The 14,499-nt window shown below is 39.9% G+C and overlaps 1 protein-coding gene across 3 annotated transcripts in view; it reads right to left on the bottom strand.

Moving 5' to 3' along the window:
• MME (membrane metallo-endopeptidase) overlaps positions 1-14,499 on the bottom strand; it is a 109,596-nt gene that overhangs the window by 84,543 nt on the left and 10,554 nt on the right. The window contains exons 1-3 of one of the 3 annotated variants that reach the window (XM_005874414.2): positions 14,258-14,440; positions 10,432-10,601; positions 9,658-9,693 (exon numbers count right to left, since the gene is read on the bottom strand). In XM_005874414.2, coding sequence (XP_005874476.1) covers positions 9,658-9,693; positions 10,432-10,591 — 196 coding nt within the window. In that variant the 5' untranslated portion in view covers positions 10,592-10,601; positions 14,258-14,440. Of the gene's footprint in view, positions 1-9,657; positions 9,694-10,431; positions 10,602-10,906; positions 10,998-14,257; positions 14,441-14,499 lie in introns of those variants that run through there. The other 2 variants (XM_005874413.2, XM_014546225.1) reach the window with 2 other exon arrangements.

Raw genomic sequence — 14,499 nt, 5'->3', positions numbered from 1 at the left:
GCCACACCTTTCTCTTTAAAAATATACTGACTGTTTTTTTATTGTCACTAAATAGTTTTAAATAGTGCATTTGTAATGTTCATGAAAGAGCACTTTAAATGGAATATACCTGTGCATTTTATCTGTGGTGCAGGTCCCTGAAGGATGCGTAACATGCAGTGGGGCTGTCATTAGTCTTTGTTGTTTCTCTGTAAAATGAGACACTTTTAATTCCAATTTTGTAGATAAGGGAAATGAAATGCAGAAAGCTAAACTGACTTAATTAAGATCACCTACTAATAAACGCAGGATGTGGCCAAAACTGACATCTTAGCTCTCCCATGCTAAGTTGGCTTAGTGGAAAAAGAAGCAGTCATCTTTTAAAAGACTGTGCCTTAATTATTCATAACATTTGCATCTCTTTGAAATAAAGTTTACTATTTAACAGCCTTTCTCCTGCACATATCTATTGCTGGAATTTATCTATATTCTACTCATCTAATTATTAACTTAACATTGCTCTTAAAAGCATTCAAAGTGGCCTCACAGGAATACATAAAGTAACTAATATACATCAGATGAGAAAGAAAAAGGACAGGAGTAATGCTAGTGAATCAAACATATACAAAGAGGTCCTATAATTAAGGGTTAAAAACAAATTTGACTCTTGACTTAACCAGCAGTCAAGGTGAAAAGGGAAACATTTCACAGAGCCCATATGAAAAACCAGACATTTTTCCAGAAGCAAGATTATCCCTGGTGACTGTTCTCCAGCACACCCCATAGTCTGACTGTGACTCAGAGATGACTGGCCCACCGGGCCCCACTACCCCACATACAACTCTGACTTCTGAAAGCAAAACCCCAGGGCACGCCAACAATGCTTCCAATCGCTAATTCTGAAATAATTTTAACTTGCTAGTTGATTTACTACTTTTTGTAGATTTTTCACCAATAGATCACTAATATACTCGCTCAATTTGAGAAGCTTAGGTTATTTAGCAAAGATTTGGTAGACATTGAAAATTACACATACTCATTTTGAATTAGAAAATGGGAATCACTGGACAACATTTAACAGCAAGCATAAGATCAAAATAAGATAATCCTATTAATAAAGAGGTAATATGCAAAGTGATCATCACTCCAACACACAAGATGGCCGTCCCCATGTGGACACAAGATGGCCAGCAGGGGAGGGCATTTGGGGGCAACCAGGCCTGCAGGGGAGGACAGTTGTGGGGGACCAGCCCTGCAGTGGAGGGCAGTTAGGGGCAACCAGGCCAGCAGGGGAGGGCAGTTATGGGCGACCAGGCTGGCAAGGGAGGGAAGTTGGGGGTGGCCGGGCCAGCAGGGGAGGGCAGTTGGGGGCAACCAGGCCAGCAGGGGAGGGCAGTTAGGGGTGACCAGGCTGGCAGAGGAGAGCAGTTAGGGGCAATCGGGCTGGCAGGGGAGCAGTTAGGCATCCATCAGGCTGGCAGGGGAGTGGTTAGGGGGTGATCAGGCTGGCAGGCAGAAGCGGTTAGGGGCAATCAGGCAGGCAGGTAGGTGAGCGGTTGGGAGCCAGCAGTCCTGGATTGTGAGAGGGGTCCCAGATTAGAGAGGGTGCAGGCTGGGCTGAGGGACACACTCACCCCGTGCACAAATTTCGTGCATTGGGCCTCTAGTTACTTATAAATGGACATTAGAGATGGAAAAGGGGGTGAAAGCTATTTTTAACCATCTTACTGAGTTATAATTTGCATACCATAAATTAACCCAATTATGTTTAATATAACCATACAGTTGTGTAACCATCACTATAAGCCAATTTTAGAATACTTCCATCACCCCCTGGTGTCCATTTGCAGCAATAAATGCTCTACCCCCAGCCTTAAACAACAGCTATTTTGCTTTCTGCCTCTACAACTTTGCCTTTTCTGGAAATTTTCATATAAATAGAATTACATAATATGCATTCTTCTGTGTCTGGCTTATTTCACTGAACATGTTTTTCAGGTTCACCCACATTATTGCATGTGCCATAATTTATTCCCTTTTACTGTTGTGTAGTATTCCTCTTTGTAGTTGTACCACATTTTGGTACTCACCTGTTGACAGACATCAGAGTTTTTCTATGCTTTGACCATTATAAATAATACTGTAATGGACAATGACATAACATCATTGTAAGGACATGTGTTTTCATTTCTTTTAGGTAAATACTTAGGAGTGGAATTGCTGGGTTGTATGGAAAGCATCTGTTTAATTTTCATTAAAAAAATTGTCAAACCCTTTTCCAAAATGGTTTTTACACTTTGAGCTGGGATGCAGTAAAATATTTTACATTCCGCCAGCAATATATGATGCTTCCAGTTTCCCCACATCCTATTGACACTTGCTATTCTCTATCTTCTTTGTGATGGTCCTTCCAATGGGTACGAGGTTAGAGGGTTTTGAACATAAATAATTTATTCAGTTTTCAGTCAGTCAGAAATAGGATCAAAATTTATCCACTCTCCCTACCTCACTCCTGCTCCCTGTATCTCCTTTTCTGAATAGTCTCAGAAAAAAAAAATTTGGTAGAATTTTAAGGCTGTGTAACTTTCTTCCCCTTCTGATCTTTTTAATTCCCTGTTTTTCAATTTCTCTTAGAAAAATCTAAAACATGCTATCAACTTGAGCTTCATATTATATTAAGGGCTTGCTGAAAAGCACCTTGGATTTGGTGGTGAGCAGGACAAAACAAGACCCTTCAACTACAGGGGACCTTCCCATATCTTTCCCTCTAAAATGTTGAATAAAGCTGCGGTCCTGCCAGTAAACTTTGGTTTATATCCCCCCCTCTTGAAAGACAGGTAATTTTTGCAGCTGTAAAACAAACCTTTGGATTCAAAATACACTTACAAGGTATTGCTAATTTTCTTTCCCTTTAACCACTTAATTCAACTTATCTCTTTTCCATTCCTTGACCATGAATTTAAAAAGTGATGGTCTACTACTGCTTTAAAAGTACCCAGAAGGTAAGAAAAATATGTTATATGTGTGTGTGTATTTATCATATAATTGGGTCTCTTACTTGGAAAGAATTTGATTGACAGATGCTAATTTCAACTGGAGAATATTTAAAGTAAATATTGCTACATAACTGTCAGAAGATGGTGTCAGGGAAGCCGCCCAAAGCAAATTGCCACATTCCACTTATAAATTAACAAAGGTGCGCTTCAGCAGCCTTTCCACTAAGATACCTGCTGCCTTCTTATTGCCTGAAGGATATTTTTCAAACTTAATTGTGTAATAAAGTAACCCCATCTCCTACTGTAAAAGGTTGTAACTCCTCTGGCAACCCTCGGGAGTCCCCCTGCAATACTTATCTAGTTGTGCCAGTTTTCTTTACACAGGCGTTTGTGGTATTAATAGGCAAGCAAGGGGAGACCGTGGCCCACAGAAAGGCAGAGATCCCCTGTTGCTGTCGAGAAAAGGCCAGTTGGTGCCAAGATACTCCGCCTAGGGGATGACCTGGATCTGGCCCTCGAAGAAATGACCAGATATTTGGAAGTTTCTTTACTTTAAAGATCATAGCTCAAGCCACACAAAAGTGATAATAAGTCACATTTGAATATATTCGTCATGCTGCATGCATCTTTCAGGTGAACATAATGCCTCCTTGCCTTGTATTAATAATTTAAGTACTGCACAGCTAGTGTGGTTCAGTGGTTGAGCGTCAACCTATGAACCAGGAGGTCACAGTTCAATTCCCAGTCAGGGCACATGCCCGGGTTGTGAGCTCGATCCCCGGTAGGAGGCATGCAGGAGGCAGTTTAATAATTCCCTCTCATCATTTTTCTATCTCTCTCTCTCTCCCTTCCTCTCTGAAATCAATAAAAAAATATTTTAAAAAAATAATAATAATTAAAGTACTCATCAAAAGTTTGCTTGCTAGTAGAGGATTAAAGGAAATGGATAGTTCTGAGAGTTTTCCAGTCTTGATGCTCCATGAGCCTGTCTCTCGGAGTACAACCTGCACAACTCTACAGGTGGCCTGGTTCTCTCTTGCGAACTGCATTGCTCAGGTATCTTGGCTTCTTTATCCTGGAGATTCTAGGACCACACTGCTAATATCTGCTTCTTTAGACCCCTCCATTCCTTGTTCTAGCTGATGTACAAAAATCACCGATGAAGCTGCGCATTGTCTTCAGTAAAGGAGTTGGTTTCCAGGTCTAAGAGATATTCTCCTTCTAGGACTGGATTTAAATATTCATCTTACATCTCTTAGCAGGAGCATTAGCAATCTGCTCTCATCAACTGTATGCACAGGCATAAAGTATTAAAGGTTTGGCAGATTCTAGTCTCCTTTGAGGCATCATGGAGAAGGGGTCATGAATACAGGCTCTAGAGCCAGGCTGCCTCCTGGGCTGGGATCCTAACCCAAGTTTTTTCATCTGCAAACAGAATGGATAATGCAACCTGCCTCACAGGGTCATTATGAGGATCAAATGTGTTAATACGTGTTAACTGCCTACAATAGAGCAGACACATAAACATGCAGTAAGTGTTAGCTATGACTCTTCTATTTCATTATCTTCTATTTTTATTTTATTATGCTCTATTATTCTGTTATTATTGTCCTGCATTCTATTATTATAGTCCTCTATGGATCTATTTAACATTTCTTCCTTATATTTGTTTATTATATAACTCACTTTAGTAATAGAACATAGTTTGGTAAAAAAAAAAACAAAACACTGTGCATGGGGAGGTCTGTGTTTTAATTCTTCAAAGATAGTCTTTACATATATAAATTGATTTCACAGAGGAAGGGAGAAGCAGACATAGAAACATCAATGATGGGAGAGAATCATTAATCAGCCCCCCCCTGCATGCCCCCCACGGGGGATGGAGCCACAACCCAGGCATGTGCCCTGACCGGGAATCAAATCGTTTCCTCCTGGTTCATGGGTCGACGCTCAACCACTAGGCAACACATGCCGGACAAGACAGTCTTAAAATCAAGGGACTATGGAAGGAGTATTGTTAGTTCTCTATGGCCGCTATAACAAATTACCATAAAATTAGTGGCTTAAAACAGCACAAGTGTATTATCTTATAGTTCTGAAGATCAGAAGTCTAAAAAGGGTTGGCGGAACCACATTCTTTCCGGATCCTCTAGGGAGAACCATTCCTTTCCCTTTTAGCTTCTAGAGCAGCGGTTCTCAACCTGTGGGTTGCGACCCCTTTGGGGGTCAAACGACCCTTTCACAGGGGTCGTCTAAGACCATCGGAAAACACATATATAATTACATATTTTTTTGTGATTAATCACTATGCTTTAATTATGTTCAATTTGTAACAATGAAATTGGGGGTCACCACAACATGAGGAACTGTATTAAAGGGTTGCAGCATTAGGAAGGTTGAGAACCACTGTTCTAGAGGCTACATATATTCCTTGGCTGTGGCCATGTCACTGAAGCCTCTACTTCTGTTATCACATCTCTTTCTCTGATTCTGACTCTCCTGCTCCCTTATCCCTTATAGGAACTCTGTTACTACACTACTCCATCCAGATAATTCTGGATAATCCCCCAATTTCAAGATCTTTAACTCAGTCGCATCTGCAAAGTGCCCTTTGACATATGAGGTAACCTGTTCACAGGATCCAGGGATAGGAAGTGGACACCCTTGGAGGCATTAGTCTGTTTACCACCAAGGGAAAAGCACTGGCTGAACTCTTGATTTCACTTAAGCCAGCGGTGTCCAACCCGAGGTGATTATGCTGCTCAGGAGATACCAGTATTTGGCAGTGTCTGGAGACATTTTTGGTAGTCATAACTGGGGCAGGGGGGTTGTTACTGGGCATCTAGTGGGTAGAATCCAGGGAAACTGCTGAACATCATACAATGTACAGGACAGCGGCCTCCTCCCAACCAAGACTTATCCAGCCTAAAAGGTCAACAGTGATGAAGCTGAGAACCTGTGACTGAAAGCATGTGATTCCTGGAAATCTCCTGCGTTTGCTAAGGTTGCCACACAATGGGAGCATTGCAGGACTTAGATTTATACAGAGACATTTGAGGAATCACATACAAGCTCTATAACTCCATGTTTTTGACAATCTTATATGGTAAATAAGAGATGAATAACATGACTCATACTTTAATAGTAGGGTTTTAAGCACTGCCCTAACTTGTTATTTGTTGAGTAGTTTGTTTTATTTTAGGTCTGGCGTAATCTTTCACACTGCTGCATTTCATATATAGACAAGTTCATTTCAAGTGTTTATTATAAACATCATTTTTATGGATATTATGAATATTTAAACTCGTAGATGCTCAGATTGAAGTACCTAACACCAAACAGATTTCAAGGTGACCCACAGCTTTCTGCAACATTTTATTTTTGCCTTACTATGGCCCCTCGACCTCACAGGATCAAAGAGAGAAGGACACTTACATGGTATCCCTTCCACTGGGAGAAAGATTTTAACTTAGAATCAACATTCACTTATATGTAAGCATCTTGGCTTACGTTTTCAATACTTAATTTTTCAATTCTCAAGAATTTCTGTGCTTTGGTTTGAATTTTCCCTGCCCTTTAAAATAACTGATAGGATTGCTAGTAGAGGACTTTATATGTTTTCTACATTTTTTACATCTTCCTTTTCTTTTCCATCCTTCTCCACTCTTCTCATTCTCTCCCTTTCTTGATTACTTTCATTCTGTTCAAGAGTTCCCCAACTGTTCTTAATTTGCAGCAACTTCAAAATGCAACGGTTGTATAGTCAATGGCAGAAAAGACTTCTTAACCAGCAAAGGACTGTGTGTGTGTGTGTGCATGGGTGTGAAAATGTTATCCATAAGGGTGAATTTGAACTTCATTTTTTTCACCCAGGAAGAATAATGACTATGAATATGAAAGTATTCTAACAGATTGTGAACCAAGAGAACAGAATGAAAAAACATACAAGCAACCTTGTTTACCACTGAAGCTATTTCTATTGTGTACATTTCTCTGCCAAGATACAGTTCTACAAAGCGTTTTACATTTGGTATGATTTCTGAGCTACAATGACATGATACAGGTTAAACACATCTTAATGAGTTGAAACTTGCCAAACAGTATTTAACAAACCAAAGCCATACCCCTAAACATTAAGTCACACCTAAGATTCCAGATTTCCAGTATCACATTGCTCATTGGGTTAGGTACCACGAGAGGAAACTGCTGGGATCTCTGTCTACCTACTAGTCAAAGGATGCAGCTTCTTCAAAAACCAAATGCAAGAAAAAAAAAGAGAGAGAGAGAGAGAGAAAAGAGTGTGAGGCAGAAGAGAAGAGAATGTGTGAAAGAGACTTAAGAGACATGCCAGGTGTATTAAAGACTGAGAAACTTGGAGCTGATTAGAGGTCAATGCCTAAGTGCAAGTTTCTCAAAACCGGATGGTGTGAGCATATAACAGGGCAGCTGGTAGAGGGAAAGGAGGGGGAGGATTTGGGGAGAGAACAAATGGTAACTTTGACAACTTGGGCACATATCAGCTCTGGCACAGGGACCCTGGATATCTCCCAGCCAAAGCACCTGTACAACCATTTCCCTGGGGAAAAAAGGAACTTGTTTTATTTCTAGGAAAGCCCATGGACAGCAAATGGCTGCGATCCCAGTCAGGTCTCCCTCAAGCTGCCCACATCATGTCTCAGGTGTATGTACAGCTAGTGCACTAAGACCCAGAGCTAAATAAATAAATAATCAAAAAGCAATACAGCAATACAAAGGAGCACATACTCGGGATATTAGACTATCACCTTTAATCCCAAGATATTTTTCCATTATTATTTTGCAAAGGTCAGTGAATAACAGAAACCCAGATAAGAATATCCACCAACAAATGGTTAAAAATCACGTGGAACACATTATTCCTTGGAAAGAAGTTTAGGATCTCTTGTCAAAGGACAATAATATGTTATTTATATCCAGGGTGCTATGTCCAGCTACCCCTTTCTTCTCCTGGTCAAGATGCTCTTCTTTTTTTCACCACACTGTAATGCACGTGACTTCTGCAGCTCCTCAAACTTCTCTGACTTTTCTTTTCCTTCTACTTTAGTTTTTTTTTAATCCTCACCAGAGGAGAGAGAATATTTTTTCCATTGATTTTTTAAAAAATATGTCATTATAGATTTTTTAAAGAGAGGAAGGGAGAGGAATAGATAGAAACATCGATGAGAGAGAAACATCGATCAGCTGCCTCCTGCATGGTGGGGGACTGAGCCCACAACCAGGGCATGTGCCCTAGCTGAGAATCGACCTCTTGGTTCATGGGTCGATGCTCAACCACTGAGCCACACTAGTTGGGCCTTATTTCCACTGAGTTTTAGGGAGAGTGGAAGGAAGAGAGAAAAGAGAGAGGGAGAGAGAGAGAGATAGGGAGAGATCAGAGAGAGAAACACCGATGTAAGAGAGACACATCAATTGGTTGCCTCCCACATGCACCAAACTCAAGACCCGCTGGTACCTAGGCTGACACTCTAACCACTTAGAAACACCATCTAGGACCTTCTACTCTAATTTGATGTCCAATGTCCTCTTAAGTTCAGCCATTACACCTCTTCTCTTCTCCTTTTGGGAACTCAAATACTCCTAAGGCTTGGTTATTGCCCCTGGGCTGACACATCCTAATCCATCCCATGAAAGGCTCTCTAACCCTCCATCTCTACCTTCCTGCTGTCTCTCCCCCTTGGATGTTACCCCAGCTTAGACTCAACTTGTCCAAATCCGTATTTATCACATCTCTCCCTAAAACAAACTTACCTCCTAACTTCTCTACTTCTGTGTGAACTGACACCATTTTCCTGAGTCCCTTAGGTTTTAAAACTTGGCATCATTTCCAAATTATTCATATCCTTCATTTAGCAAGTCAGCTCTATCAAGCCAGCCAATTCTCTCTTCACGCTGTCCCATAACTGTCTCATCCACCACAGGCCAACCTCCCCAATCACACCTGAATTACAGCAACAGCTCCTGCGGCCCACCCTTCCTGGATTATTACTTCTCACTTAATCCACCAGCCTAGCATTCCCAGAACCACCTTTCAACATTCGCCTTACCTAGTGACCTGTTCAGAAAAAAAATTATTTCTCTGTTATCACAACATCAAGGCTAAACATAGATTTTCCAAGCTCTCAGCAATGTGCCGCTATCTCTCGTGTCTACATTTTCACTGCTTCTCAACAATATGATTTACTCCTGCTGTTCTTTCTCCTTATTGGGAACTCCCTCTTCTGTATCTCCACTTCCAAATCCTGACCCTGCTTCAAGGCCCCTCCTAAATGTTAACTTCTCCATGTAGCTTAAATGACTCATGTCACCCCCTTCTTTGTTCTTGCCCTTCACATGACTTGCATGCTCACCATTTTATACATGCTGATTTCCTTTCTGCAACTACATGGCAAGCTCCATAAAGCTAGCACTATCGTTAGTTTTCTACCGCTCTACCATACACTCCAGGGCTGAAAAGAGTGAGGTCTTTTTAGAATAAACAAGTTAATTAATCTACTATTTAAATACATTTTTTACTATAAACAATTGATCTATAAATAAATGAATAAAATCATAAAGCAAATGTAGAGATATAGCTATTAGCATTTGATTTTTAAATGTGATACATTAATTATAAAACTATTAAATTTAAAAGCCATCTTCTTACCTGATTTTATGCAGTCTGATGTCTTGCAAATACCATCTAGAAAAAGTAGGGTATATACATAAATATTTATAATTACATTTTCTAATTTCTCCCTATCTTTTGTTCTTCTAAAAACTGCCAATTAAATGGTCAATTCTGTAAAGCAAGAACTAAACCTAGTATTACATGTCATTGTTAGCAGTTAGAAAGACATAGAGGAATAAGTGGGAAAATCCTAAATTTGAAATTTTCATTATGAATAAAAATGTATGTATTACATCATCTCTACCCACCAAGCTCTAGGTGTTTTAAGTTGAAATAATCAGTTGTCTTAGTCCGGTAATCATGTGGGGTTTTCCGTTTTGTTTTTGCCATTAAGAAACCAATCTTTTCTAATCCTTATTGTAAAACACTTCTAAGACTCAAATGAGACCTCTTAAATTCCTGTGAAGCCCTTTAGAATTTCAATGACACAACAATACTGACTAATTGAAGCTGACCACAAAATTGTGTATACTTTAATCAAATAAAATTATACATTAAAACCCTCATAAAGTAAGCATGAGTGCATTAAATATACTTGGCAATTAATAATTTAGCTCAAACATAAAAGACATTGTACTTTAGTCAGTTAATTGTTTTGACATATTGATATTGCATTTTGTAACGGAATCTTTATAGCATTATCTTTCATTTAATTGTCTTTCTCCTTAACACCCTGGGAGATGGGAAACGTGTGAGATGAAGAGTCCGCTCTCCTCTGCATTTGTGTGTACAGGTGTGGGAGCAGCTCACCGTCATAGGTTGCATAGAGGGCTATCATGGTCACAGCGATGATGGTGAGGAGCAGGACGAGGACGGAGAGATTGATCTCCAAGGAGGTCCATCGCTGTTTCTTCTTTGGCTTTGGGGTGTTGATATCAGTTATATCCATCTGACTTTCTGATCTGCCCATCACCTAAAATCTGCAAAAAGTTATGAAATAATTTTTAAATACCAATAACCAATGAATAAAAAGAAAAAAAGAAGAGGAACTATATATATAACATTGCAAATGCTAAATGTGGCTGAATAAAAGTAAAGGTTAATTTATTTTAAATGAGAAATACAACTTTTAGGTTGAAAGTCAAAATTTTTATTCTGACAGTGAAGAATATAGAGGCAGAGGAATTGGATAGGTCCCTGTCACCACCTTTTGGTTCTTTTTTTAATAGAAATATTCACAGAAGATCCAAGCAAAAGTAGACAAGAGACTCAGTTAAATACTTACATAGGATTCCTTCAGCAGTTCGTAAGCAAATAATTACTGTACCGTCATTAAGGAGAGTTTTAAACCAACCACCCTTCTGAACTTTGGACAATGTCAAAGGTGAATTTTATATCTTGTTCCAGTGGCTTCCTTTATACGCTTGGAAATCAATGACTAACGTTTTGAGGTTTTGACTAAGCAGTAATTTAAAATAGGAGTACAGATAAAAACAAACAAACAAAAAGAAATAAACACCTGCGATAGTTTATACTTTTAGTCTTAAAAACAACTTTTGACTTTCCAGTTCAAAATTATGAGTACTGCTGATATGGGTATCTATTAACTGGTTAGACAGCATTCTGAAAAGGTCACTCATTGGACCAAAAGTCAGTGGTTTACCTCCACGAATGAAAGATACTAACCATAATCTCTTTGTGTAGCTGAAGAACAAAAATATGATTTAAAAAAGTCTACCTTGTATGTCAGGGTAACAAGGGTTAAGATGCTTATTAACTTGTATTTAAATTAATATTTCTACTATTAATAGCTGACATTTACTGAGAACTTTCCATATGTCAGTCATAGTTCTTCATGCTTTATGTGTACTAATTCATTTAATCTTTTAAGGTGGATATTAATATTCTAATCCTATATCTTAGGAAACCGAGGCACAGAAAGATCAGGTAATTAGCCCAAGGCTACATAACTAGTAAATGTTCTTTATAAAAAAAAAAACACACACACGCATTTGGTCACTGTTTGACATAAAATTTTATCATCTTGCAATAAAAGCTACATTAAATCATACTGCATAAGCTTGGGGAGGGGGGGCGGATTTAAGGAATATAAGCCTAAAAATCAAATGTCATTATGGTTCTTTTAGAAGCCAATTGATTGCCTATGGGCCATCTACCAAAGCCCAGACAACTTCAATTTTCCTACAGGGCTGTAGAAAAGAGCCCCGTAAACTAACAGATTAGCTTTTTATAGCTTGATACAAATTAAGCATATAATTTAGTTCCTAGATGAAGCCACTGCTCAGAATGCTGTTATAGTTAAAGATCTCTGTTAAACACACACAATTCCCTGAGGGTGTGTTTTGTGAAAATTGAGGCACAGGGTAAAGTAGAAACAGAGTCTACATTGGAAGCGTGGCCTGGGAGATCCAGCAAATTACTAGAAATTTAATCTCTCTGGTGAATTATTAATAAGTGAACCACAACTGGACTTTAAAGTTCTGGATACAAAGTCTTAAGCATGCTTACATGAGGCTATAACCAAGGACAGACTTTCAAATAAAAATATTTTATTAGACCATGAAAACCATGTCTGCTCAATAAAAGTGGGATGTAATGTACCTGAATGTTAAAATGTCTTCCTTAATGGTTATGCAACTCATGCTGGCTTAGGCTCGCACAGCCCCTGGGGTTATGATATGGAATTGCATTGATCGTGGTCCTCACAGTTTTAATAGGGGTGGTTGGGGGTGGGGGTGGGGGATATGGGAACACATCTAACACTTGGACACCATACACAGAGATAAACAATAAAAAAATAATGTTGCCAGTTCTCCCAGAAGGAGTCGAGACTGACCTAGAGAACATCTGAATATTAATCACTTTGCACAAATATTTCCCTTTCTTGAGTATTTCTCCCCCTGCTCTAATACCTCAGAAGATAATCTAAAGAAACATTGTCCTGGTGTCACAGGACCCACTTCTGTCTCCAGTTCTTTCTTTGAAATGACCATCAGTTTCTCCAGTAAAACTCAGTGCCAAGAACCACGGCAGCCACGGGGTTAAATTAAAGGTGCTCTTTAGCACCACCAGGCTTCTGCAGGAAAACTTCTGGGATCTTAATGGTTCTGCACCTAAGGTGGCAGAAATGGTTGTAGGGGGCAGTGACCAAAGAAGGTTAGTCCTGTTGCCTATGCCAAAAGAATATCAACTTTGTACCACTTGCAAACTCTCCATCTTCTGGTAAGCCCTCTGCAAATTTCAGTTTTTGTTCCTCAGTAGCACTTTTTACCATCACTGAGCAAAAGCAGAAGTGATGCAAGTTGAACTTCCTAATTAATTAACTTTCACATTCATTTCCAGATAGTTCTGGTGGAGTCAATATCTTCTTTTAAGGTAATAGGGGTCAGAATCTTAAACCTCAGGATGAAAGATACCATCAATTCCCAGTATCCAGCTCAACCACACCCAACATCATTTGAGAGTTTGGAAAGGAGAGCAATTACACAAAAGAATAAAGTTGATACCTGTAGTCCCAAAATAAAGCGAACTATGCCAAAACATATTTCACCTTAACTGCAGATGTTAGCAAGTTTAAACAGGAAGGAGAGACTAGATAATTTAAGAATTCTAACCCAAAAGAACCCTGAATGAAAGCAGCTTGACAACATCACCCAAAGAATAAATGATTATTTTGCTTAAGTAGAAACTGAATTGCAAGCAATATAAAGCCGCAATGCTTATACCAGTGGAGAATACACACCACTTTATCACATAGTCAACTCCAAGAACTTAGCGCATACTTGGTTTGTTAAAAGGAAGTCTAGTATAAACCTAAGCAATTTTCATCTTCACAACACATTACAACATTTACAGTTCAGCAAGGGCCTGAGGGTACACTCTGCAATTACAGTGTGTATGATGGAAACTGAGGCACAGGAAGCCGGAGGAACAGGTTCCAGATTTAGATGGTAGCTTCAGAAGCCGAGGAGGCAGGTACTTCAACAGAAATCATCTCCTTATTTTCCTGGGACATTCATTTATAGGTGTCCGCCCGGCCCAGAATATGGAGCTCTGGATATAAAGTCCTAACCACATTACTCCCCTAGCCGTACAACGAAAGTCACTGCGTGGAGCCCAAGACCCTGTCCGGGCAGTTGTTTTGGAGTTCGGGGACCCAGCCAATCATACAACCGAGTGAAGAAGGCGCAGGCCTTCACAGCTGACTTGCGGTTGAGGAGTTCCCAAATACTGACACTGTAGGCCGGGTACTACTTTTCGGTTTAACAAAATTACCATTTGCATCAGATGTGAGAAGGAACAGAACGAGTGGCTAAAGAGGACTGTTCGATTGCAATCACCCTGATTTTCCAGTAATACAAATGGATTGCGATCGGTTAAGTCAGGAAACTTTCATTTACAAAAAAACTGCCCCCTCCAACCCCCACACCCCTGCCAACTAACCCTAGTGTGATTAAGTACCCCCATCGCATAAATTACATAAGAGGAAACTCCGATTCTAAAGCAAGGTGAAGAGGTGAGAAAATGAACAGCTCTTCAGGTCAGGAAAAGTCAAAATAGAAAAGTGAGTTGGAAATGAGGAGACTAGCCGACAGAAATCAAAATGAAAACAAACCTTGCTTTTAAAAAAAATCAAAAAAAAAAATCTGTGCACAGCGGAATGGCAAATTCCCAGCCCCCAGATCTCGGTAACCGCTCCTAACTCCCCCTGGCAGCGGCTGCAGGCATCTCTGAAATGAACCTCCCGAGTCGACCTAACTGCACTTCAGAGCCCTCCTCCAGGTCACCTCCCGGCCCCTCTCCCTCCCTCTCCAGGTCCCGGTGCGGCTCCTTCCCGGGCACGCCTCCCTCGTCCAC

Source organism: Myotis brandtii, unplaced genomic scaffold (genome assembly GCF_000412655.1).
Source record: "Myotis brandtii unplaced genomic scaffold, ASM41265v1 scaffold436, whole genome shotgun sequence".
Lineage (NCBI taxonomy): Eukaryota > Metazoa > Chordata > Mammalia > Chiroptera > Vespertilionidae > Myotis > Myotis brandtii.
Note: the sequence above shows the minus strand (reverse complement) of the source record. Positions and strands in the feature narration are given on the sequence as shown.